At 40.8% G+C, this 27,538-nt stretch overlaps 2 protein-coding genes and 1 pseudogene across 2 annotated transcripts; 2 read left to right on the forward strand and 1 right to left on the reverse strand.

Annotated features, from left to right (window-relative positions):
- Window positions 1–413: 413 nt before the first annotated feature.
- On the forward strand, window positions 414–13,353 carry LOC147334125 (uncharacterized). The gene is made up of 15 exons (XM_086286717.1): window positions 414–1,362; window positions 2,009–2,087; window positions 2,300–2,344; window positions 3,550–3,594; window positions 5,765–5,809; window positions 6,605–6,649; window positions 7,445–7,489; window positions 7,874–7,879; window positions 8,285–8,329; window positions 9,125–9,169; window positions 9,965–10,009; window positions 10,805–10,849; window positions 11,785–11,914; window positions 12,114–12,208; window positions 12,411–13,353. The coding sequence occupies exons 1-15, from the start codon at window positions 1,238–1,240 to the stop codon at window positions 12,420–12,422; spliced, it is 852 nt and encodes a 283-aa protein (XP_086142843.1). The 5' UTR covers window positions 414–1,237; the 3' UTR covers window positions 12,423–13,353.
- A 4,926-nt stretch (window positions 13,354–18,279) lies between these two features.
- On the reverse strand, window positions 18,280–20,854 carry LOC147334126 (Fc receptor-like protein 5). Its single transcript, XM_086286707.1, has 5 exons — window positions 20,824–20,854; window positions 19,367–19,402; window positions 18,873–19,136; window positions 18,548–18,793; window positions 18,280–18,461 (listed from the first exon to the last, which is right to left on the reverse strand). Exons 1-5 carry the CDS (start codon window positions 20,852–20,854, stop codon window positions 18,280–18,282), a joined length of 759 nt encoding a protein of 252 aa, XP_086142833.1.
- Window positions 20,855–24,581: 3,727 nt separating this feature from the next.
- Window positions 24,582–25,725, forward strand: LOC147334127 (uncharacterized; annotated as a pseudogene).
- The last annotated feature ends 1,813 nt before the right edge of the window (window positions 25,726–27,538 follow it).

Raw genomic sequence — 27,538 nt, forward strand, 5'->3', positions numbered from 1 at the left:
ATGCTAGTGAAGTTTATTTACAAGGTGTAGTGGCAAACAAGCAGTGGGGCATGACAAATAACTGAAGACACCTAAACTGGGAAGAACTAAAATAACAGACCTGGGTGCATACGACAAAGGGATGCGCGGCAGCCGCCGAGCAGGACACCGAGTAACAGGCAGGAGAACACACAGGGCTTAAATACACACACCAGTAATCAGGGGATGAGAGACAGGAGGGCAACAAGGCTGGGAGGAATCAGAGCTGACGGGACAGGGGAAACGTAAACTGAACACACTCACATCAGACAGAGACCTTCACAATAAAACAGGAAACTCAGACACGGGGAACCAAACAAGACACAGAACTAAACAGACAGATTCACAAACAGACGGGGTGACAGCATAGACAGAGACACAGACGCAGACTCAGAGGCAGACCAAATATAACACATAGAACTCAAACAATAATAATCATCATCATCATCATAATAATAAACTAAAAGCGCTGGGTCACCGACCCAGGACCATGACAATTTGTGTTTGTGGCAGTAATGTGACAAAATGTGGAAAAGAGGGACGAATACTTTTGCAAGCCACTGCAAGTACACAGAGAGATAATGAGGGGATGAGGAACAGCTGGGACAAGGGGAAACAAAACTAGACTCACTGCATTTAGGACAAAGACTTTCCCAATAAAACAGACATCACAAGGGTAATCTAATAAACAAATGAACTTAGCAAACCTAAAGAACTTATAAATAAACATCGACATCTAAACAAACTAAAACTTAAAACGCTGGGTCAACAGACCCAGGAAAGTGACAGTAAAATCATTTATTATACACATTATACTTATTTTCTTAAATTGCTTATCTATTATCTGTATTTTAACTTGGGGGTCTAGGGGTGCTGCATGTTTATGATAACACACTGACAATATCAGGACAATTTTAGCCTTACTCTATCAGTGAACAGCATGCCCATGCTAACTTAAACTAGACCAGCAAGCTAACCCCATGTGTATTAAGTGTTACTTCAGAATAGGAACCAAACAAATTAACGGAACGAAATTAACTGTAACAGCAGTTTGCAAAACATTGTGACAGTTCTCAAGTGTTCCTACCTCAAATCCAGCACGTGTTGCTGTGTTTTTGTTGTTAAATGGACGAGGAGAGACCGTGGCTGGTGAGAGGATGCAGCATTTCGTCAGTGGAGCATAGAACGACGTCTCTGATTGGTCAAAAAGTGAGTAAAGATGCATCTGATTGTTCGAAAGCGTCAACCAAAGAGCTGCTGGTCACGGCAAGATACAAACTCGCCGGAGCTCTGCGTGAACGGCACATCCGGGACCTTCAGCACTCAGGAGAGATTTATCTTGAGGTATGTATTTACCTTTGATATCCATGCGTCGACGCAAGCTCCGCGAGGTAAAGTTGTATGTTTAACAAGCTAATTAAGGTTAGTTAAACGGAATTAAAACAATACACAACCGATTTGAACAAATTGAAAGTGGTGAATGATGATAAATGCTAAAAAATTACTTAAGATTTATCTTTAACAATAGATATTAGAAGTTAAATTTAACTGTTTTTAAATTCCCACCGGAGTTAAAGGGACCTGCGGCCTTGCATGTGCTCTGCATCTTCAACTGCAGAGACAGTCAGTCTAAGCTCAGTGTAGCTAACTGCAACACACTTTTTTTTTTTCAACACAAGATATGCTTGGGGGGATTTAAATGATAATATTAATGTTTTCTTATTCAGCACAAATCAATAATATTATAGTTATTTGCTCACGGTCTGGGTCTCTGGCCCAGCGTTTCTGATGTTATTCTAAGGTTTTTGAGTTTCTTATGTTTAATGGCGGGTTAGTTGAGTTTGGCTTAACGTTATTAATATCGTTTTAAGGAGTTTATGTTAGGGCTGTATATTACCACGTTTGTATTTTCATGCCATGTTTCCTGTTTTATTTTGAAAGAGTCTGTTGCGTTCAGTTCATTAATCTCACTTCCCTGTTGTGTCAATAGAATCATTTGTGCAAGCTACTACCCTGCTGTCCCTCTGTCGTGTCTCAACCTCCAACAGGAAAGTAGAAGTCCTCATATGGTAGGACCAGTGATTGTAGTGTGTGTTACACTGTCCTCATATCGTTGGGTAGCAGAACCGTACAGTGTTAAGTTTCTATAGAATCTGGTATAAGGAAGTCAGATCCTTCTGTAATAATATTCACTGATACAAATATGATCTGTAGTTAATTAAATAGTCGGGATTTATACTAGAGAATGTTTCTGACGTTATATTGTTGTCTTTTGTTGCAGACACCAGGTGCCGAGGTCCTGTCTCAACCTCCTTCAGACCAATTGGTGAGTGACACACCCACTTCATTCTTCCAACAGGTGAAGATGGATGTTGCAGACAGGACATATCCTAACTTTTGCAGCCGTTACGATAATAACGCGCTGTTTGCACGATGAGCACAGCTTCCAAGCTCCCCTAAATTGACCGTGCGCTTCGTGTTGTGTGTGCGCGAGTCTGTGCATTTAGTGGCGTCTGTGCAGAAATGACTAGTAAGACAAGGCTGCAAACTATTCTCACAGACTTCAAGTGTGCACTTGAATCCAAAACGATCTCTCTCTCTCCCTCCGGCTCTGTTGAGATGCCACTGGGAGAGTAACGACTGCCCCTCCCCCCCTCTGCTCAGCAAACAGGTGGCTGTTTTTGCACCCCTCCCCCTCTGCTCTGCAAACACGTGGCTGGTTTTGCACCCCTCCCCCCTCTGCTCAACAAACACGTGGCTGCTTTTGCACCCCTCCCCTCTCTGCTGAGGGCAAAAACAAGGCTCATGTGCAAAGTGAAGCAAAATAACATTGACAGAGGTTCAGAGAAAGGAGAAAAAAACGGAGCAGGCTCCCGTTGTTCACTTCAAGGAGGCGGCTCTACGGGCCGTTTTGTTTGTGACCGACACACACAGTATATATATATATTCTCAATCACATTCACACCACTCTCTTATATCAGTTCCACTACATCAAGACTATTTTATGGTGGTCAGCTGTTTTATTGTCATGTATTTTGCATAGTAAGATAACCATGTCCTCCATTCAAAAGCACTGAAAATGTCTATGGTGGTGCTGTACCTAATATTGTGCTCATTTGATCCAAAACCTATTTTTCCTTTATTTTGAAGGCTGAGGCTTAGATCCATTAGGTATTCACGAGAAAGGCATTATCGCATGTCAGGATTACAGTATATCGAAAATATGTGATTATAATGGGAGTCAATGGGGCCCAAACGGATACAAGGGTAAAAGGAGGTAGTACATATGTGAATCTTCTTTACTATACACCACACCATAGAGGGGATCATTGAATTTCAAAAATAATCCTAAAACACACATCCTGGCCAAGTTTCATGCAACTAGTCTTTAAAATGACTGATATATTGAGAATCAAAAATCCAAAGTTACCCAAGCGGGTCCCTTTTTTCGCTAGGGTAAAACGAGGGTTAAATAGTCTGGATTTATACTAGAGAATGTTTCTGACGTTATATTGTTGTCTTTTGTTGCAGACACCAAGTGCCGAGGTCCTGCCTCAACCTCCTTCAGACCAGTTGGTGAGTGACACACCCACTTCATTCTTCCAACAGGTTACACATTATTTTTTTGTATTTGGCATCAAGTATATGTGTCAGTTGGGCCTAGTGCATAAATGAAATGCACTTTAATTGTACTAAAACAATCAGTTTTAGTCGAAGTTAACCAAAACCAACATTAGCATTAGGATAAAGTAATTGTCTATACCATTTGTTAGTCCAAACTTTCCCTTAAAGCATCAGCTTGATCTTTATTCTGACAAAATTTGATATTTTTGTCGTTTTACACATGTTTTTGTCAAAATAAGCTCCCGCTGATCAGTTTACATGATTTAATTTCTGGGGAAATAGATGGCTGTACATCAGTGTTGGGTTTAGAGCTTTTATTGACAACAGCAGGAGAAGTTAGAGGTCAGGAATGTGAACTCTACATGTGTTCAGTCGTCATGTCCTCATATTGTTTTAAGCTGTGAAGGACAGGAGTGTGTTTAAGTAGAAGTCCTCATATGGTAGGACCAGTGATTGTAGTGTGTGTGTTACACTGTCCTCATATTGTTTTAAGCTGTGAAGGACAGGAGTGTGTTTCAGTTGCCTTCCTCATGTGGTAGGACCAACAACTCTAGTGTGTGTTACACTGTCCTCATATCGTTGGGTAGCAGAACCGTACAGTGTTAAGTTTCTATAGAATCTGGTATAAGGAAGTCAGATCCTTCTGTAATAATATTCACTGATACAAATATGATCTGTAGTTAATTAAATAGTCGGGATTTATACTAGAGAATGTTTCTGACGTTATATTGTTGTCTTTTGTTGCAGACACCAAGTGCCGAGGTCCTGTCTCAACCTCCTTCAGACCAATTGGTGAGTGACACACCCACTTCATTCTTCCAACAGGTGAAGATGGATGTTGCAGACAGGACATATCCTAACTTTTGCAGCCGTTACGATAATAACGCGCTGTTTGCACGATGAGCACAGCTTCCAAGCTCCCCTAAATTGACCGTGCGCTTCGTGTTGTGTGTGCGCGAGTCTGTGCATTTAGTGGCGTCTGTGCAGAAATGACTAGTAAGACAAGGCTGCAAACTATTCTCACAGACTTCAAGTGTGCACTTGAATCCAAAACGATCTCTCTCTCTCCCTCCGGCTCTGTTGAGATGCCACTGGGAGAGTAACGACTGCCCCTCCCCCTCTGCTCTGCAAACACGTGGCTGCTTTTGCACCCCTCCCCCCTCTGCTCAACAAACACGTGGCTGCTTTTGCACCCCTCCCCCCTCTGCTCAACAAACACGTGTCTGCTTTTGCACCCCTCCCCCTCTGCTCTGCAAACACGTGGCTGTTTTTGCACCCCTCCCCCTCTGCTCTGCAAACACGTGGCTGGTTTTGCACCCCTCCCCCCTCTGCTCAACAAACACGTGGCTGCTTTTGCACCCCTCCCCTCTCTGCTGAGGGCAAAAACAAGGCTCATGTGCAAAGTGAAGCAAAATAACATTGACAGAGGTTCAGAGAAAGGAGAAAAAAACGGAGCAGGCTCCCGTTGTTCACTTCAAGGAGGCGGCTCTACGGGCCGTTTTGTTTGTGACCGACACACACAGTATATATATATATATTCTCAATCACATTCACACCACTCTCTTATATCAGTTCCACTACATCAAGACTATTTTATGGTGGTCAGCTGTTTTATTGTCATGTATTTTGCATAGTAAGATAACCATGTCCTCCATTCAAAAGCACTGAAAATGTCTATGGTGGTGCTGTACCTAATATTGTGCTCATTTGATCCAAAACCTATTTTTCCTTTATTTTGAAGGCTGAGGCTTAGATCCATTAGGTATTCACGAGAAAGGCATTATCGCATGTCAGGATTACAGTATATCGAAAATATGTGATTATAATGGGAGTCAATGGGGCCCAAACGGATACAAGGGTAAAAGGAGGTAGTACATATGTGAATCTTCTTTACTATACACCACACCATAGAGGGGATCATTGAATTTCAAAAATAATCCTAAAACACACATCCTGGCCAAGTTTCATGCAACTAGTCTTTAAAATGACTGATATATTGAGAATCAAAAATCCAAAGTTACCCAAGCGGGTCCCTTTTTTCGCTAGGGTAAAACGAGGGTTAAATAGTCTGGATTTATACTAGAGAATGTTTCTGACGTTATATTGTTGTCTTTTGTTGCAGACACCAAGTGCCGAGGTCCTGCCTCAACCTCCTTCAGACCAGTTGGTGAGTGACACACCCACTTCATTCTTCCAACAGGTTACACATTATTTTTTTGTATTTGGCATCAAGTATATGTGTCAGTTGGGCCTAGTGCATAAATGAAATGCACTTTAATTGTACTAAAACAATCAGTTTTAGTCGAAGTTAACCAAAACCAACATTAGCATTAGGATAAAGTAATTGTCTATACCATTTGTTAGTCCAAACTTTCCCTTAAAGCATCAGCTTGATCTTTATTCTGACAAAATTTGATATTTTTGTCGTTTTACACATGTTTTTGTCAAAATAAGCTCCCGCTGATCAGTTTACATGATTTAATTTCTGGGGAAATAGATGGCTGTACATCAGTGTTGGGTTTAGAGCTTTTATTGACAACAGCAGGAGAAGTTAGAGGTCAGGAATGTGAACTCTACATGTGTTCAGTCGTCATGTCCTCATATTGTTTTAAGCTGTGAAGGACAGGAGTGTGTTTAAGTAGAAGTCCTCATATGGTAGGACCAGTGATTGTAGTGTGTGTGTTACACTGTCCTCATATTGTTTTAAGCTGTGAAGGACAGGAGTGTGTTTCAGTTGCCTTCCTCATGTGGTAGGACCAACAACTCTAGTGTGTGTTACACTGTCCTCATATCGTTGGGTAGCAGAACCGTACAGTGTTAAGTTTCTATAGAATCTGGTATAAGGAAGTCAGATCCTTCTGTAATAATATTCACTGATACAAATATGATCTGTAGTTAATTAAATAGTCGGGATTTATACTAGAGAATGTTTCTGACGTTATATTGTTGTCTTTTGTTGCAGACACCAGGTGCCGAGGTCCTGCCTCAACCTCCTTCAGACCAATTGGTGAGTGACACACCCACTTCATTCTTCCAACAGGTTACACATTATTTTTTTGTATTTGGCATCAAGTATATGTGTCAGTTGGGCCTAGTGCATAAATGAAATGCACTTTAATTGTACTAAAACAATCAGTTTTAGTCGAAGTTAACCAAAACCAACATTAGCATTAGGATAAAGTAATTGTCTATACCATTTGTTAGTCCAAACTTTCCCTTAAAGCATCAGCTTGATCTTTATTCTGACAAAATTTGATATTTTTGTCGTTTTACACATGTTTTTGTCAAAATAAGCTCCCGCTGATCAGTTTACATGATTTAATTTCTGGGGAAATAGATGGCTGTACATCAGTGTTGGGTTTAGAGCTTTTATTGACAACAGCAGGAGAAGTTAGAGGTCAGGAATGTGAACTCTACATGTGTTCAGTCGTCATGTCCTCATATTGTTTTAAGCTGTGAAGGACAGGAGTGTGTTTAAGTAGAAGTCCTCATATGGTAGGACCAGTGATTGTAGTGTGTGTGTTACACTGTCCTCATATTGTTTTAAGCTGTGAAGGACAGGAGTGTGTTTCAGTTGCCTTCCTCATGTGGTAGGACCAACAACTCTAGTGTGTGTTACACTGTCCTCATATCGTTGGGTAGCAGAACCGTACAGTGTTAAGTTTCTATAGAATCTGGTATAAGGAAGTCAGATCCTTCTGTAATAATATTCACTGATACAAATATGATCTGTAGTTAATTAAATAGTCGGGATTTATACTAGAGAATGTTTCTGACGTTATATTGTTGTCTTTTGTTGCAGACACCAGGTGCCGAGGTCCTGCCTCAACCTCCTTCAGACCAATTGGTGAGTGACACACCCACTTCATTCTTCCAACAGGTTACACATTATTTTTTTGTATTTGGCATCAAGTATATGTGTCAGTTGGGCCTAGTGCATAAATGAAATGCACTTTAATTGTACTAAAACAATCAGTTTTAGTCGAAGTTAACCAAAACCAACATTAGCATTAGGATAAAGTAATTGTCTATACCATTTGTTAGTCCAAACTTTCCCTTAAAGCATCAGCTTGATCTTTATTCTGACAAAATTTGATATTTTTGTCGTTTTACACATGTTTTTGTCAAAATAAGCTCCCGCTGATCAGTTTACATGATTTAATTTCTGGGGAAATAGATGGCTGTACATCAGTGTTGGGTTTAGAGCTTTTATTGACAACAGCAGGAGAAGTTAGAGGTCAGGAATGTGAACTCTACATGTGTTCAGTCGTCATGTCCTCATATTGTTTTAAGCTGTGAAGGACAGGAGTGTGTTTAAGTAGAAGTCCTCATATGGTAGGACCAGTGATTGTAGTGTGTGTGTTACACTGTCCTCATATTGTTTTAAGCTGTGAAGGACAGGAGTGTGTTTCAGTTGCCTTCCTCATGTGGTAGGACCAACAACTCTAGTGTGTGTTACACTGTCCTCATATCGTTGGGTAGCAGAACCGTACAGTGTTAAGTTTCTATAGAATCTGGTATAAGGAAGTCAGATCCTTCTGTAATAATATTCACTGATACAAATATGATCTGTAGTTAATTAAATAGTCGGGATTTATACTAGAGAATGTTTCTGACGTTATATTGTTGTCTTTTGTTGCAGACACCAGGTGCCGAGGTCCTGCCTCAACCTCCTTCAGACCAATTGGTGAGTGACACACCCACTTCATTCTTCCAACAGGTTACACATTATTTTTTTGTATTTGGCATCAAGTATATGTGTCAGTTGGGCCTAGTGCATAAATGAAATGCACTTTAATTGTACTAAAACAATCAGTTTTAGTCGAAGTTAACCAAAACCAACATTAGCATTAGGATAAAGTAATTGTCTATACCATTTGTTAGTCCAAACTTTCCCTTAAAGCATCAGCTTGATCTTTATTCTGACAAAATTTGATATTTTTGTCGTTTTACACATGTTTTTGTCAAAATAAGCTCCCGCTGATCAGTTTACATGATTTAATTTCTGGGGAAATAGATGGCTGTACATCAGTGTTGGGTTTAGAGCTTTTATTGACAACAGCAGGAGAAGTTAGAGGTCAGGAATGTGAACTCTACATGTGTTCAGTCGTCATGTCCTCATATTGTTTTAAGCTGTGAAGGACAGGAGTGTGTTTAAGTAGAAGTCCTCATATGGTAGGACCAGTGATTGTAGTGTGTGTGTTACACTGTCCTCATATTGTTTTAAGCTGTGAAGGACAGGAGTGTGTTTCAGTTGCCTTCCTCATGTGGTAGGACCAACAACTCTAGTGTGTGTTACACTGTCCTCATATCGTTGGGTAGCAGAACCGTACAGTGTTAAGTTTCTATAGAATCTGGTATAAGGAAGTCAGATCCTTCTGTAATAATATTCACTGATACAAATATGATCTGTAGTTAATTAAATAGTCTGGATTTATACTAGAGAATGTTTCCGACGTTATATTGTTGTCTTTTGTTGCAGACACCAGGTGCCGAGGTCCTGCCTCAACCTCCTTCAGACCAATTGGTGAGTGACACACCCACTTCATTCTTCCAACAGGTTACACATTATTTTTTTGTATTTGGCATCAAGTATATGTGTCAGTTGGGCCTAGTGCATAAATGAAATGCACTTTAATTGTACTAAAACAATCAGTTTTAGTCGAAGTTAACCAAAACCAACATTAGCATTAGGATAAAGTAATTGTCTATACCATTTGTTAGTCCAAACTTTCCCTTAAAGCATCAGCTTGATCTTTATTCTGACAAAATTTGATATTTTTGTCGTTTTACACGTGTTTTTGTCAAAATAAGCTCCCGCTGATCAGTTTACATGATTTAATTTCTGGGGAAATAGATGGCTGTACATCAGTGTTGGGTTTAGAGCTTTTATTGACAACAGCAGGAGAAGTTAGAGGTCAGGAATGTGAACTCTACATGTGTTCAGTCGTCATGTCCTCATATTGTTTTAAGCTGTGAAGGACAGGAGTGTGTTTAAGTAGAAGTCCTCATATGGTAGGACCAGTGATTGTAGTGTGTGTGTTACACTGTCCTCATATTGTTTTAAGCTGTGAAGGACAGGAGTGTGTTTCAGTTGCCTTCCTCATGTGGTAGGACCAACAACTCTAGTGTGTGTTACACTGTCCTCATATCGTTGGGTAGCAGAACCGTACAGTGTTAAGTTTCTATAGAATCTGGTATAAGGAAGTCAGATCCTTCTGTAATAATATTCACTGATACAAATATGATCTGTAGTTAATTAAATAGTCGGGATTTATACTAGAGAATGTTTCTGACGTTATATTGTTGTCTTTTGTTGCAGACACCAGGTGCCGAGGTCCTGCCTCAACCTCCTTCAGACCAATTGGTGAGTGACACACCCACTTCATTCTTCCAACAGGTTACACATTATTTTTTTGTATTTGGCATCAAGTATATGTGTCAGTTGGGCCTAGTGCATAAATGAAATGCACTTTAATTGTACTAAAACAATCAGTTTTAGTCGAAGTTAACCAAAACCAACATTAGCATTAGGATAAAGTAATTGTCTATACCATTTGTTAGTCCAAACTTTCCCTTAAAGCATCAGCTTGATCTTTATTCTGACAAAATTTGATATTTTTGTCGTTTTACACATGTTTTTGTCAAAATAAGCTCCCGCTGATCAGTTTACATGATTTAATTTCTGGGGAAATAGATGGCTGTACATCAGTGTTGGGTTTAGAGCTTTTATTGACAACAGCAGGAGAAGTTAGAGGTCAGGAATGTGAACTCTACATGTGTTCAGTCGTCATGTCCTCATATTGTTTTAAGCTGTGAAGGACAGGAGTGTGTTTAAGTAGAAGTCCTCATATGGTAGGACCAGTGATTGTAGTGTGTGTGTTACACTGTCCTCATATTGTTTTAAGCTGTGAAGGACAGGAGTGTGTTTCAGTTGCCTTCCTCATGTGGTAGGACCAACAACTCTAGTGTGTGTTACACTGTCCTCATATCGTTGGGTAGCAGAACCGTACAGTGTTAAGTTTCTATAGAATCTGGTATAAGGAAGTCAGATCCTTCTGTAATAATATTCACTGATACAAATATGATCTGTAGTTAATTAAATAGTCGGGATTTATACTAGAGAATGTTTCTGACGTTATATTGTTGTCTTTTGTTGCAGACACCAAGTGCCGAGGTCCTGTCTCAACCTCCTTCAGACCAATTGGTGAGTGACACACCCACTTCATTCTTCCAACAGGTTACACATTATTTTTTTGTATTTGGCATCAAGTATATGTGTCAGTTGGGCCTAGTGCATAAATTAAGTGCCCTTTGATTATATTAAAATAATCAGTTTGATTGAAAGTTTCCCATATTCAACATTAGCATTACTTGTTTGTGAACATCTTAGGAGAAAGAAATTGGCATATCATTTGTTAGTCCTAACTTTCCCTTTAAAGCATCAGCTTGATCTTTATTCCTGCTAAATTTGATATTTCTGTGTTACATTGTCCTCAGATTGTTTTAAGCTGTGAAGGACATGAATTTGTTTTTTTTTTTTTAGCCTTTCTCAATTGGTAGAACCAACAACTCTAGTTTGTGTTACATTGAAACTGAACAGCAGGGATGTTTGTCATGAAGATAATAACACTCTATCCGATTTCAAACAATCACACTGTGATGAGTATTATTAGTAGATTATGTTCACATGTAAAATATTCATATCAAATGGTAAATATCCTATATTTATATAGCGCTTTACTAGTCCCTAAGGACCCCAAAGCGCTTTACACATCCAGTCATCCACCCATTCACACAGACATTCACACACTGGTGATGGCAGCTACATTGTAGCCACAGCCACCCTGGGGCGCACTGACAGAGGCGAGGCTGCCGGACACTGGCGCCACCGGGCCCTCTGACCACCACCAGTAGGCAACAGGTGAAGTGTCTTTCCCAAGGACACAACGACCGAGACTGTCGGAGCTGGGGCTCGAACCGGCAACCTTCTGATTACAACTCTTGAGCCACGATCGCCCCTTAGCCCCTTAATGTAGAATTACACACTGCCCAACGCTGACTTTGCCTACAATGCAGAGAAAAAAGCAAACAGACCTATTGCATGCATTGATTCTCATATTTCACTGTTACTTTTCAAAGGCTCAAGGACCAAGTATTCCGGGGGTTCCAAGCCACACGCTTTACTCAGCTGCCCTGGACAACATGAAGGGCACCTCTGCCTCAATCACCCTGGACAACAAAAACATTAGCAACACTTCACCAAGAAGGGGTAAAGGCACCAAAATACAAAATGTTTTAGGTTAATATACTTGTGATCAAAGAACAAGTTTGTTTTCAGACATGACACTATTCAGAGCTTTTATCATAAATCATTTCATCTTATTTGATTCCCAGCAGAACACAGCACTTCAAATGGTTCATTCCAAGCATCCTTAAAGGAGCAATAAGCAATATCTTTTCACTGCTAGGTGTGCTGTTTTGCACTGCCTGTGAACCAAACCAAAGTCTATGGCTGGAGATCAACACAGAGAGAGGGATTGTGACTTCATGCTGTACTCCAGATGTAATTACACCTCTAGTTCTTCACATAGTCATTTTTAATTCCTTCAACCTAAGTATGATGAATTGTGCTTATTGCTCCTTTAAAGTGCTCCAGTAGAAAGCAAGGTTTAAGAACATTTTGTATTCACATTATAAACTAGAATATTTTCTATCTTTTCTTGCATTCACATTAAGATATTTTCTTTTGTTTCCATTTATGACAGCTGGGACGGTGAGAAGCAAGTGGACAAATGATGAAGTGAAGGTTGCTGAGCGGCATGTTTCACTTCATAAAAAGCTGCAAAGTACCAGGTAAAAAGGAATGTGACTGCTGCCTCCAAGCAGAGCCGGCAGCTCTGAAAGGCAGAGACTGGGTTGTCATAAGGTACTACAGCCACAACAGGATCATAGCATTAAAAGAAAGATGCAAGAAAAAAAGAAACAAGCAAGAGAGATACTTTGTTACTTCCACAGTTATGTCAGTATTGCAGTTTTCTGTATTGCATTGTTCTTACTCATAAATCTGTGGTTTATGCTGGGTGCTTTTTGCAATTAAATGATAAAAAAGGCAGATAATGTTCCACGTTTTTATTCACATGAACATTCACTACAAAATGAATTAATGCATTACAATATCAAGACTTAAAAAGTAGACTGACCACATTTGACCCATGTCTTTTTTTTTTTAAAAGTCTTTACACAGCTCAGATTTACTGTTTTATTAACACATAAATGTCTGATATTTCTGTCAGAAGTTACCCAACTGATGAGCATTACTATTGTGCATCCATGTCTATTATATTGTAATCTCAAAAGGAGCCAAGCTAAAAATGCAGAACCTACCGTTACCTGGTCCTTATAAGTCATGTATACTTGAAAATTATGTGTTTCCATGGGCTTCACAATTCACCTAAACATGAAATATCTGTGTGTGACCTTATGGTACTCATAAGTCACATAAACCTGACAGTGTCCTCACAAGTAGCATTAAATTCAGGTTTGACCAAAATTTAGCCCTAGCCAAAATCTCAACAGATGGGTGTGTTCCTGGAAGCATGGGTCAAATTTTTTGAGATCCCCATGCCTCTAGGACCTTCGGAAAGGCACGTTCCCATTTGTCACATTTTTGTCATACGTACTGATATATCACGAAAACACGTATGTGTGTGTGTGTGTGTGTGTGTGTAGATGTCTATACATAGGAATAGTAATGGTAGAATGTGAGTTTTCACTGTTGAAAGGTCTGAAGGACTCTGTAAAGTCAGCTTTGTGTCTGTGGAGAGCCTTTGAAAATGTCCTCACCTTCAAAATAAGTATTTGATATTCTGATTCATTGAGTCCTCAAGAGTGTTGATATAAAACAGGTGTGTGTGTGTGTTTGCGTGTGAGTCAGTATCCTGGTCAAACTGGTTCAGCAATGAGTGTTTGCTGATCATACAAATGGGCTCTGTTTTGTTTCATATCACATGATCATCATTGGTATGTGCAGCAAAAGTAAAAACACTCAAAGCTTCTTTCCTTCTCCATTTTTATTATTTTTATAAAAGTAGAGCTAAGATAGTTGCTTAGATGTTAACAAGGTGGTAATCTCAGGCTGTCTAATAGCGATAAAACCACATAAAAAATCTCGAAATGGAACATTATTATCTACGCAAACTTAGATTTTACTGACTTTAAAAATCTATATTTTGCAAACACTACTCATACAGAGTATGAGTAGTGTTTGCGCCCCCCGTGATCTTGAAAAGGATAAGCGGAAGTGAATGGATGGATGGAAAACTGCAGCTTCCTTGAATGTAAATGTTTAATATTCAAACACTGAAATGATGACAGAGACTGAGATATGACTTAAAGACATTAGGAAACATGAATAAAAAGCATAAGAGAAGAAATGTGGATAAAACTGTGACCAACAGGAACCATTAAATATATTCCTTTCTTTGTGCTGACAGTGAGTGACCACCAGAGAAGAAGCCGTCTGTGGTCATCAAGCAGTCAGAAACCACTCTGGATATTAGTCACTGGAAATGAAACAGGAACAGTGCTGGATTCAGGGCTGTGGGAGGAAAGATGCTGAAATGCACCCCGTGGTGGATCGTAGAGACTCGAACTCAAAGACAAATGAAAAATAAATAAACATTAAACTTTTCCTTTATTTGTGTGATGTATATCTGATTCTAATATCTAACGTTAATGAACAGGGTTTGAATCAGATTTAAATAATTTCACTGTGAAAAACCATCAAACTCTGACGTTAAAGGAAACATTAAGTGTTCTGTGGAGAGCAAAATATTCATGTTTCATTGTAACAACACTGCCACCATGAGGTTAAAGTGAACAATGACAGCTGTGCAGACATGCTCTACTCACTGGAACACAATGATTCAGATGTATGAGTTTTATAAATGGCTGCATTGTGTATAACTGTGGATGAAGATTCCTTTACTTTCACTTGTATTCAGGTTAATCATGAAATAGTCAGTGGAATAAACATGACTGTACTCATGATTGGGCAGTAATACTTCTAATATGAACCTAAGAACAATTTCAACAGCACAGTGAAAATATTTAAAATGTGTTTAATATTTCTGTTGGAAAGGTTGTCAACAGTGTGTGAGAGCACCCTTGTGGCGAGAGAGCGTAATTGCACTATTGAGCACGTGGTCCAGAGCACAGAGGTTGAGCTAACAAAGGCCACTTTGCACACTGGCTCAACAGTGGATGTCTAGGCATGGTGAGTTGTGTGCGTTGCTAAAGTAGTGTGTGTAGACATTGATCCCTGCTTGGAAAGGACAGTCTTGAGCCTTTTATGTCATTCAGGCATTTGGTTTATTTATTTATTTTTTTTAAAGAAAAATGTGTTGCACCTTTGTTATAATTTTGTATTCTGGTCTGAGGTGCTGGGGGGACCAGTTAGAGACCAACAGCTGGACGTCAGTGGTTGGACTGGTGGACTACTTCAGTGAACAGTAGACGACGTCTGGCTCTGGTTTAAAGTCTGAACACAAACACACACAGTTCAAACAACAGGAAACATAATTACAAGCTTTGTAGTTTAATCAAGCCCTCCAATCTCCACCTCTCTGCATCACACTGGACTGAGTTCTGAGCTTGAGTGACGATGTGGTTTGATCAGCTTAGCTTAGCATGATGGATGAAAACAGCATGAGCAGCTAGCTTGTCTCTGTTCAAAGATAAAGAGCAGCTGTACCTGTTCTGTCATCTTGTTGTAATGGTTGTTTATCCATAACCGATGTCTTCAGCTCTCACTGCTAAGTAGACCACAGCCGAATAAATGTCTAAAAAAAAAAAAAAAAAACTTCAACAAACTGCAACTACACCAGTGCAGGTAAACATGGCAAAACATTTTTACTGTTTCTAATGTTCCATCACGAAACTACATGATGTGCCAGCCATTGCAAAGGTCAGGTTTTAGTGAAACCAGATTAATTTGAATCTATTCGACTGTTTTTGTGACTTCTCAGTGGAGTTTTTAGATTTTAGATTTTGTCTGTGTTGGACAGAGTACATCTTTCTTTCTGTACATCACATGTTACAGTAACCTGAGAACTGTGATGGATCATGAACAGGAGGAGCTACATGCCACTGATGTTCTGCTTTAAAAACCACAGCATCTTTGTACAGTTTTTTTTTCTCGTCTTAACACCTTTGCTGTGAAACACTGAGTGACCACAAAGAACTGTGGGGTGTTTCTGAGAAAGATGCAGGTGGACGACCACAAAGCTGCCATCTTTTTCCACTGCAGACTGACACTCTTCACCACAGAGCACAAAGCAAATACGTTCTCACAGCATGAACACTTTTATTAGACAAAACAGTAAAAACTGTGGCGAGAACATTCATGTGTTAGATGAACTGTAATCAACAACAGGAAGTTGCTGCTGATGGTTTTACATGAAGAACTTCAAAATAATAAACGATTGTGAACTTTTTAAAAAGACATCGTGTCCATTCATGTTTCTTTTATTTCTCATAGTGAAAATAAATTCATGAGCACCAAAAACCAGACAGCAGATACATGTCAGACTAATCAGAGCTTCTCTAAGCTCCTACTTTTCAATTACAACACTGATAATGTTCTGAGTTCACAACACACCTGACATCTGGACCCAAGGCTGAGTCATTAGTTAAAATAAAATCAAAGAGTCCCTAAAGAAAAATGCTGATCTGTCACATTTGAACCAAATTTCTATTAAATTTTTGACACAATTAAATAAATATTTGTTTCAGCTGTTGACTGACTCTTTTTGGGCCTAAGGGTACATCTTTCACCATCTTACAATGCTGTGATGGCAGCCATTCCCCAACTCTCTGTGAATGGTGATAATGGCCATTAATCAATTATTATTGATCAGTGGCTGTGACAATTTGCATATTAATGATCAAGGAACTGACCTCCCAGCCCATTGTTCCTTCTGTGGGCTGATTTCAGTCAATATGCAAATGTACTGTTTATAAGATTGAAACCTGCAGTCAGCTGAGACTGAAGGAGTCACCTGGATGAGTGACGAAACGTTTCTCCCACTGAAAACATTTTGTCCAGATGAGCAGAATCAACTTTTGGGGATTGCTTGTCAAAATTCTTTCCATAAATATATTTACTAAGAATATTTAAAGAATATTAAAGAACTCTCATGCGATGGTGATGAACTTCATAAAGAACAAAATAATAATAACACTACCTCGTCTTTCTTTGACAGATTGTTGTTGATAAACTGATATCTTGATGATGAGATGAGTGATGAGGTCATCTTCTCCACTTTCTCCTCGATCTGCTGAAACAATGAAAAACAATTCAGTAATATAATTTAAATCTTTAAACAGGGTTTTGACCCCCAAAAATCTCATAATTGTGCTATCTAACCAGATACTTACTCTCATTTTTGTTACTGTGAGATCATTTTATTATCTTGTGCCGTGTTATACCCCTAATTAAAGATTGTGAAATTATTATGTAGTTTTAGTTTGCATTATTCTCCTGACTTAGAAAAAGGTGATAACTATTACATTTATTAAACTGATTTGTATTATTATTGTATTGATTTGTATTACATTAGACTGCTGATTTATTGTAAATGGATGATATTGTTTAATGATGCATTATACTGATGAGGTATAAGAAATATTGTTTTCAGAGAATCATGGCCTTTTTTGACTGATTAGAAAAGAACAGAACACAGGAAGCCAAGGTCATAACTTAGGCTCACTGAGAGAGAGAAAGAATGTGGATGCTTAGGTATTATGACTTTGGAGGGGGGCTGAAGCTATCAGAATGTGAGAAACGCGCGGACACCCTCCTGTGCTCTCCCCTCCGGATGGTTTATGCTCAAAAGTGTTGTATGGAATAATAAGAATTGTATGGAATAAAGAGATTTTTTGATTGAGCATTTATACACCGAGTGTTGTCCTTCCTTCAGCCCAAAGATCAAAAGAACTGAGAATTTAACATTACCTTGGCCTCCAGTGACACTGTGAGAAATCGTATAGTCATTTTTAACCAGGTTATGTCCATCAATATTAATTTAAATTTCTTCCATTTCCATTTCCTCTCACAGTGATGGTGACATGCACTGAGTGTTTCCTTCTCCTTCACCTTTTTTTTTCCACTCGCTAAGTGTTTATATATTTCTCTACATTTAATTATTAGCCATTATTAGATTATTATTTGTCCTGTCTTCCTCCCCTCAAACCAATCACATGAGTCTCCCTGAGTCTTGTTTTGCTGCTTTTTGACTGTCACTAAAGCTCTGGTTCATGGGGGGGGGGGGGGGGGGGTTATATGATTGTTGGGGTTGGATTTTTTGTCTTTATTCCTTATTTTTTTTTTTTTTTTAACTATACAGCTTTTACCAAACAATAGAAAACACCTTGAGGCAACTGGTTTTGCAATTGAACTCAAATGAATTGAATAAATTTAAGAAACTAGTCAGAGTAAACATAATGCCTGTGAACTTCTGCTGAAATTTAAAAAATGAACAATAATAAAAATTAAATATGTAAACAAATTTGTTACTGTGATCGTAATAAACGTTAATAAACTTTATTCTACTAAATAAACTCATACATGAAATATCAGGAAGTCTGAGTCTCACCTTCAGGTCTTGTGTGAACACATCGTCTCACCAGCAGAACCAGTAACACCAGTAGAACCAAAATACAGATTGATCCAACACATGACAACACAGAGAGAACAGCAGGAGGTGTGGATGTAGGTGGAGGTGTGGATGTAGGTGGAGGTGTGGTGGTGTGTTCCCCTAAAATAAAGCAAACACAGTCATTAAGTTGTCGTCACATTGTGAATGTTGAAAGCTGCAGAAACACAGACAGGTGAGTGTGTCACCTGTGACAGTGATCCAGCTGGATGGAGACTCTCCATGACCGCTGATGTCACACTTGTAGAGGCCTTCATCAGACCTGGAAACATGCTGGATGGTCATGTGACCTGTAGGCTGCTTCCTGATGAGGGAGCCATCTTTATAGAAAGCAGCTGGGAGGTTGGAGGGAGTGGTCTTTGTTTTACAGAGCAGAGTGACGTCATCTCCCTCCATCACAGGGAGGACAGGACTCTGCAGGATCACTGATCCACCTCAACACAGAGACAAACTACAGCATTTCATCCATTTACACACAGCTTCATCAACACTAACTCCACACACTCAGCTTACCAGTGACTGTCAGGTTAACCATGTTACTGATGGGACCCTCTCTGGACTCACACCAGTAAACTCCACTGTCATGAAGCATCATCATGCCGATGTTACAGGAAGAACCAGCACCTTCTCCCCAAATATCTCCACACTGAGTCCTCTGTCCTTTGCTCGTGTTTCTCCTCAGAGTCCATCCAGCAGAGCTGTCGTCCTCCTCACAGCTCAGAGACACAAAGTCTCTTTTAAAGAACTGAGAGCTGCTGGGACTCACAGTCAGACGAGCTGTGAGGGTTAAAATTAAAAACTGATGATCACGTCTTTGAGATCTTTACTGAAAGTAAAAGTTTTAATCCAAATGTGTAAAACATGTCAGAGTTTATCAGGTTGAAAATGAGAATTTTGGTGAAAAGATGAAGTTTTACATGTGAGCTCCATTGTGAAGCATGAACCCAATCAGGTCATATCAGTGAGCATTTGTCAGGTTTAAACTGTGACAGAAGAAGGTTACTGACCTTGGTTTGTTGTGCAGCTCAGCAGTGAGATCAGAACTAAAGAGAAATGACACTCAGGTTGGTTTGAGGTGAACATAAAGAACAACTCCACACAAACAGCTGACAAACATAGAAATGACATTGACACAGTCTTTTGAATTTTATTTTTGGATTTATGAGGTAGCTCACATTCTAGTGTTTTATTATTTAGTCATGAGTTTGAGTGCTTCTGAGTTTTGTGTCTATGTTTGCAGATCTTAGTTCCTTGTTTGCTGATGTTAATCTGAGTCTGGTCTCTGTGCATCTCCTGTGTTAAGTCAGTCTCGTCTCTTGTGTTAGTGTTTATTTCTTTATGCTTGTGTCTTATTGTGTTCAGTTTTTTCTTCCTCTTGTCTAGTAACTTAGCTTCGGTTCACCTGTGCCTCATTTTCACCAGCTGTGGCCTTTCTCTCTAATTGCCTCATGTTTTTATTTAAGCCCTCAGTTTTCTTCAGTTCCTGATCACCTGCAATCTGTGTGCTCTCCTGCTTGTCTGTTAGGCAGTCCAAGCACTCTTAATTCTTATTCTCATGTATATATCTCATGTATATCTCATGCACATATCTTTCTACGTAGCACTTTTAATTCTTATTCCTACTTTTATTTTTTCATGTCTATTTAAGTGCTATTTATGACACTATGTTTGCACTGAAGCACCGCAGCAATTTCCTAATGTTGTAAACCTGCTCAACATTTGGCAATAAACCCCTTTCTGATTCTGATTCTGATGTTAGTTTTTTCTCTCCCCAGTCAGCCAAAATTCCAATGATTATGTTTTGTTTAAAGAAATCACATTTTCACATTTTCACATGAGTCTTTCTGCCCACTTCTGGATTTGGCTCATTTGGCTCACACTTTGCCTGTATCACAAACACACTAACCACTGCACCTCTCCGCTACCTGTGCTGTTAAAACTAATTTAAATAACATTTTTATAGTGTTTTAATCAACATTTCTGGAGGAACTTACTGACATAAGTATTTACAGAGAGTGGACTCAGCTTTTACTGTGATCATTATGTACATGCTGAGTATATACTTTACAAATTATCTACTACTTAAACGTATTCAAACAGTTTGGCATCTCCATCTGCTATCCCAATTTTTATCTAAAAAGCAGCTCTTACTGTGGTCACTCATGTACACTGACTACTCCGAGTATATACAAATGTTCACTATAATAACCCAGTGAAGTCATGTGTCCACTGTGCAGCTGTGTTGATATAATGAGTGAATGATTTGATCTTTTCACTGCCTGCTGTGTTTCCTCGACTCCTGAGCAAAGATAAAGAGTCAGTTCAGACCTGCAGTTGGTCCTCGTGGTGTTTGAACTTGAATTCAGCCTGATTTGTTTTTCATGTCTTCTCCTCCATCATCAGTTATCAGGAGAGCAGACAGTCAAAGTACAAGAATTCAAACAAACACAGAGATTCTACTTACAGAGCAGACACAGCACAGATGTTTCCTTCATCGTCCTTCTCACTCATTTGAGCTTTTTGTCATTTCTCTCACTGACACCAAGTAAAGCCCGCCCTCTTCCTCTGAGCACCAGCTTTTCTATTGGTTCAAAGAAAGTCGTGAGGGGCTCACTTTTTTCTTTGTGATATGATGTTGCTTGAAAAAGTTATTTTGAAATCTAACTACAATCACACTATAATCCCTTTAAAAAAATTAACTATTGTTTTAATATGATCCAGTATTTTCTATAAACATCTTTATATAAAAATCTGAGGAATAAGATGTCCTCTGTTCTCAGTGATCTGTAGATTGGTTGATAATCAGATCCATTTCCATGTAGTGGACGTCCCCCTCAGTGAGAGAGGCTGAAACACAGGAATCAAACCAGGGTCGCTGCTGTTATGGAGCTGAACTGGAGCCATTCAGACACCGAGGCCCTCTGAAAATATTTTAATTACAGGTGTCCAAAGACACACTGGTTTACTTTTTTACAGACATACAGTGGGGCAAAAAAGTATTTAGTCAGCCACCGATTGTGCAAGTTCCCCCACTTAAAATGATGACAGAGGTCAGTAATTTGCACCAGAGGTACACTTCAACTGTGAGAGACAGAATGTGAAAAAAAAATCCATGAATCCACATGGTAGGATTTGTAAAGAATTTATTCGTAAATTAGGGTGGAAAATAAGTATTTGGTCACCTCAAACAAGGAAAATCTCTGGCTCTCACAGACCTGTAACGTCTTCTGTAAGAAGCTTTTCTGTCCCCCACTCGTTACCTGTATGAATGGCACCTGTTTGAACTCATCATCTGTATAAAAGACAGATTCTTTACAAATCCTACCATGTGGATTCATGGATTTTTTTTTCACATTCTGTCTCTCACAGTTGAAGTGTACCTCTGGTGCAAATTACTGACCTCTGTCATCATTTTAAGTGGGGGAACTTGTACAATCGGTGGCTGACTAAATACTTTTTTGCCCCACTGTATGTCTTCCCCCAACTGTTAGCAGCACTTCAAATGAGCCATAATGCGCAAAGGGGCACAATTTGTCATGGCTATATCGAGACTCTCTCTCCACTCCATTATATATTCCATATGTATAGGGGTAACTCTGTAAGACACCCCGTGAGGAAACAGTGCAACCGAACCCAGAGTCAATGTATCAACGAACTATTTACAAATGTACGTATATCCACGCCACCCCGGCCAGGGCCTTGCCAGACGCAAGGCCGAGTCGGAGGCATCAGTCCGCAAGACTGGCCTGAACCGGCCCTGCAAGACGCAAATACTGCAACCGATCGGATGCTTTCGGTCAGCCTGCAATACGCCAGGCAGACCAGGGAACGACAGTTACCACCGATGGGCACCCAGCACCCGCTTCCCAAAGAGGGGCTGGCTGCCACGTTCAAGTGGTAAAACCACGTAAAAGTGGTGGCTGAGGACCACGTGGCGACCACACAAAATGAGGAGAGGGAGGCATCTGTCCACAAGGCCCAAAAAGTGGCCACCCCACGTGTTGAGTGTGCTCACACACCCGAGGGGAGAGGGATTGCTGCCAAGGAGTAAGCCTGGCGGATGGCCTCTACAGCCCAACGGGACAACTAGGACTTGGACAGGGGCCTGCCCAGGATCCTGGGATGGAACGAGACAAACAGTTGGTCCGTGGTCCGAATTGGCTGAGTACGTACAACGTACAGCACCAGTGCTTGTACGGGGCACAGGGCCCAGAGACGCTGCGCCTCCTCCCAGTCCAAACCTTCTGTGGGAGCTGACCGCAGCTCAACTGACTGGGGAAGGTGGAAATCCGAGAGGACTTACGGCAAGAAGGTAGGGTTTGGCCAGAGGACCACCCTCTGGCAGCCACCTGCAGCATTCACCATGGACCGACAGCGGAGCTCACTAATTTTTCTGGCGATGAAGAAAGGCGGTCTTGAGCAGCAGCCACTTCAACTCTGCTTTTTCCAGAGGCTCGAAGGGAGGGCGCTGGAGGGCATGAAGGACCAGGTCCAGATCCCGGGGGGAATGGGGACCCTGGCATATGATCTGGGCACCCCTCAAGAACCACGAAATCAAAGCAGTGTCGGTGTCGCTGAGTGCTGAGCGACCAAGACAAATAGCCTTAATCGCAGCCACCAGCCCACGCAGGGTAACAGCGACTCTGCCTGCCTCTAGCTGGGACTCCAACTGCAGCATTCAGGCCCATGAGGCGGAGACACAGGCCCCAGTTCACCCAAGAGTGGAGGCTGAAGTGGTCCAGGCACACCCTGAAGACCCGCTACCGTTCTGCTGTGAGGGACACTAAGCCCCTGACGGAGTCCAGGTACATGCCTAGAAAGGTAGTACTCTGAGGTGGTTCCAACCAGCACTTCTTGGGATTCAGGCAGAGCCCCAGAGCCTGAACATGGGAGACCAGAAGGGCAACATGGCTGCGGCACTGTTCTATTGAGGAGGCGCAGACCAGCCTGTCGTCCAAGATCCTGAGGCCCCGCAGCCTCATAGGAGCGAGGGCGGTGTGCACACACCTGGTGAAGGTTCGGAGTGCCAGGGAGATGCCAAAGAGGCGGGCGCGGAACTCGAAGATCTGCTCTCGAACCTGAATCTGAGGACCATCAACATCTTGCACTTCAGGGGCCAGAGATAACAATTGAGGCCCCTGTTGTCCAGAATGGGACAAAGACCCCCGTCCTGCTTGGCGACCAGTAAGTAGTGGGAGAAAACCCCCACTTTGCGGTCCCCAACGTCCACCTCCTGTATGGCCCCCTTTGCCAGAAGCATCACCAGTTCCTCCCGCAGCACCAGGGCCTGCTTCGGGTTGCTCACAGGGTTAAAGGTCGGGACATTATGTTACTGTCAACTGCAGGCGATAACCCTGGGTCATAGTGGAAACCACCCAAGGGTCCGCCCCCAGGGCTGACCAGGCCACCCTGCACTGCTCTGTGGATAGGGCTGGGTGGCCTGGCACCAAGAGATGTCAGGAGGGAGGGGTGGCTGGAGGACTGAGAGACTCCACATCCTCCCTGCCTGCCCTGGGCGTGACTGCCGCGTCTATGAAACCTACTAAGCAGTGCCGTGAGTCTCTGTAGCCTGCTGCAGGAGCCAGGCCGCACCTTGGTCGAACATGGCTGAAGGGTCAACCAACAGTCTCATAAGGCAGTCCCGGTCGTCCGACATGGAGCCAGGACTGAGACAGCCACAGGTGGCGGCGTACTACCCAGAATCAGCCTAAAGTGCAGCCCATAGCAGTGGCCTGCTCTTTCATAAGCGAGGCTAGTTGAGAGGAGGCAGACAGAAGCTCCCCTACGCCGTCTAGGTCCCCCAAACTAGCCTGCAACTGGCGGGCCAAGTGTCGTACACGAAGCAAAAAAAATGGCTGTCAAATTGGAGAGGCAGGCCTGCGTTACCATTGCTCTGTGCAACTTAGTCAACAGGACATCCCTCATTGTTAGGGCATGCAGGCCGCCCCAGGAGGGAGCCCGAAATGGCAACCAGAGGGTTCAGGGGCAGATCCACCAGGGGAAGGTGCCACAGTCAATCTGTTCTTGGCCATGCAGAGGAGCAAACCACTTACAGGCAGGGGACCAGTGATGCAGGGCTGTAGGGGATCAAACTGCCTGCATACCAGGTCCTGAAAATCAGGAAGCAGTGGCACCTGCAAGAGGTGGCGCTGAGGCTGTGTGGCATCATCAAACATAGAGGGTACTTAGACGGGTTATCCTTAAATCTAATGGGAGGTTGAGAGTGCCCATTGTACATGCATGGGGGGTGTGGCAGAGAAGTGTGTACATGTGGCAGCTCTCCTGTACAAAATTTACACTGCAGTGCGTCTACGAGGGAACATCACACATACAGATGTCCAGGCTTACTGGATAATGCCCTCAAATATGAAGAAAGTGCAAGGAGTCCCAGGCCATGCAATCAACTACACCACCAGTACAGCAAGGAAAAGGGCACTCGACCAGTCCATTAGTGAAGGACAAAGTGAGTGTTCTGTACCCAGAATCTGGACGCATACTGGTTGCAGTTTGCTAAAACAAAGAACACTGACTGAGTTAAAACCTCCCACTGATCTTATGCATGCACAATGGTCGGGGCTCTGTTCTGTTATTAAGGAATTCCGCCACTTAAATGCAGACCCTGTCCAGCCTTGTGTCCTCCCCAAAACACTTACATGTCTCCATGAAAACAAGGGGACGCAACAAATATGACTTTTGGCACACAGCACAGGCAGGAAGAATCACTGTGCCAAACATACATGCGGTTATGTTTGCCTCCAATGCCACTCCTGCGTTATCAACTGTGAAGAAAGTGTGCTACCCACAAAAACTGTCACATCAGCTCTCAGACACTGAACCACAACAAATCAAATGGGGAAAAGAAAATGAAGACAGAGCTACAGAATGGTATACCTCACAGAGTAAGCTGCAGCACAGAGAGCTTAAAGCGGAGAAGTGTGGTTTCATCATCGACCACTGATGCTCTCGTTAACTGTGAATGTTGTGGAAAAGGCAACAATCCCCTGCAGGCCTGTGAAGATGACAAGTTCTGTCTGAGGCTAACTGATGGAACAGTGGATTTGAAACAGACACGCATCTACTACAAGCAGGTCCAAACCAGATTTTTGTTACAAAGTCACACTTTTGTGACTTAGTTGTGTGGACAACCAAAGCTTTTGTAATTACATGTGTGATGCCAGATGTAAACATGTGGGGTAAAGGTTTAGCAGTGGGTCAGAATTTCCGTGGATGTTGCAATGACAATCAAAAAGAGAGAGAGAAAAAAAGCTTGCTAAGAAAACTGAGGCAGTATTCCAGTTACACCCGTTTAGACAGAACTCTAATATTGCAGGTTTCTTTTAAGATTTTTGGTTCGGTGTCACATTAGGGTGGACCCATCTTCCTGTACTCTGCACTTCATGTTTTATTTTACCCGTTTTTCTATCACTCACTGTGAATTAGTAGATCAGGTTTAAAATACTACCAATGTAATTCACAACATACATACTTTGGCGTATCTATTTTCTGATTTTTTTCATTTTATAGCTGTCGTTAAAATGTTTTCTTTATCTCCTGTACAGGCCAACGCAATCTATTTGTCTTTTCAGGTTGTAGTATTACACAACATGTTCAGATCCAATAGAAATAAAATAAGTGTTTCATAATTTATTAAATTGTCTTTATTTATAACTGGCATTATTTTCTCATTTTATTATAGAAGCTTACAAGAAAGAGGCAAAATTGTATTCCGTTGTGCTTTATTAGCTGCTTCGGGGAAAAACAAAACAAACAAACAATGCAAAAAAACAAAAACATTTCAAAACAAACTGGAAAACAGTTCATCAATTGATATTTAATTGTGTGCCTACTTTTGTAAGTGGAATATGTCTCTGCCTTAGCGCGTAAATTTTGTGTTCTCTCTATAAAAACTTCAAAATAGTCAATAACTGTCACACGGTCACCAAACATCTCAACATACTGGTGTGGCACACTGGCCCGTATGCAATGTATTTTAGCCCAGTGCACCAATGGGCTGAGGTGAGCGTACAGTAAATTTACAGTAATGTTAAACACAGTGGTTTTAGTTTAAGCTAAAATCAAAGAGATGTGCAACATGTTCAAGTGGAAGGTTTAGTCTTAAACGCATCAAAGTCAACAAGAGCATCTGAAAATGAGATTTTTCTGTGAGTATCTGGTAAGATGGGGCTAATTTGTTATCGCACGCCCATTTGTAAAGCAAGAGATGGCAGCCCTATGGCTCAAAAGCCGAAACATAAAAAAAGGAGATGAATACCAGAGTGTTAGTGAGAAGAGGTTTTATCTTAAAATGAAATACCAGGTTGGCTAAAATGACTGGTACCACCAAGGCAAAGACAAGTGAACTCCAGCTTGCCTCAGGTAAGTTTTTATCCACACCTGACTAGGTGTGACCAATTAGCACCAGCCGAAAACATTGAGGAGATTAGGGGCTGCAGAGGGACAAAACTCCTCTGTAGGTCTTCACTTTAGAGTTGTTGTCTTTCAGGAAGTCCTTGTCTAATTATTTTTTGGACAATTCTTGCTTCAATTTTTGTTTTTCTTTTGTTTTTCTCTGTGAATAAAACACAGAATCGTTAGCAAAGTAATATAATTTATTTTGTGTGTTGAAATCCAGTTTAAATTAATAAAATGTTTCCAAGATAAAACTTTCAAATGGATCAAATTTGACTGAAAAAAAAAAATACGAGTGTGATACTGAGAATAAACTAGAGATGGAACGATACCATTTTTTTTATGACTGATACCGATATCATAAATTTGGACATCTGCCTATATAGTGTATTTTAAAATTAATAAAACTGTTTTTTTTTATATCTTGTTGCATTTTGTATTTGGTCTTTTTAAATTTGAGTATGACCTAACACTTTAAAATGCAAAGAATACACGGCACCCAAAATATTTCACAGTTCAACAATGCTGATCTTTTTATTTAAACATTTAGCAGAACTTAAAATCTAAGTACTTAAAGTAATATTCAAAAATAATTTAAAATGCAATTTTATGCAGATTTCAAAAGTTCTTTTGTTCTGAAAAAAAGAAGTGCAAAATCAGGACAAAATAATCTTTATATTCCACAACTTAAAATGGACCCTTTCATACTTAAAGCTACATGTAAAGAGACATCCAGAGTGGAAATAAGTGCAAATGAAAGCAAACATGGC

This window comes from Aulonocara sp. 'chitande type north' Nkhata Bay, linkage group LG3 (genome assembly GCF_057382095.1).
Source record: "Aulonocara sp. 'chitande type north' Nkhata Bay isolate Kocher_YH1m ecotype deep benthic linkage group LG3, A_spYH_male_GT1.1, whole genome shotgun sequence".
NCBI lineage: Eukaryota > Metazoa > Chordata > Actinopteri > Cichliformes > Cichlidae > Aulonocara > Aulonocara sp. 'chitande type north' Nkhata Bay.

Bases quoted from the DNA above. Each gene is read 5' to 3' on its own strand.
- LOC147334125 (XM_086286717.1), top strand. From the start codon at position 1,238: ATGCATCTGATTGTTCGAAAGCGTCAACCAAAGAGCTGCTGGTCACGG. The intron at 3,595-5,764 runs GTGAGTGACACA...CTTTTGTTGCAG, and splicing joins AACCTCCTTCAGACCAGTTG to ACACCAAGTGCCGAGGTCCT. The intron at 6,650-7,444 runs GTGAGTGACACA...CTTTTGTTGCAG, and splicing joins AACCTCCTTCAGACCAATTG to ACACCAGGTGCCGAGGTCCT.
- LOC147334126 (XM_086286707.1), bottom strand. From the start codon at position 20,854: ATGAAGGAAACATCTGTGCTGTGTCTGCTCT. The intron at 19,137-19,366 runs GTCAGTAACCTT...TAACCCTCACAG, and splicing joins GAGCTGCACAACAAACCAAG to CTCGTCTGACTGTGAGTCCC. The intron at 18,462-18,547 runs GTGACACACTCA...GCTTTATTTTAG, and splicing joins CAGCTGGATCACTGTCACAG to GGGAACACACCACCACACCT.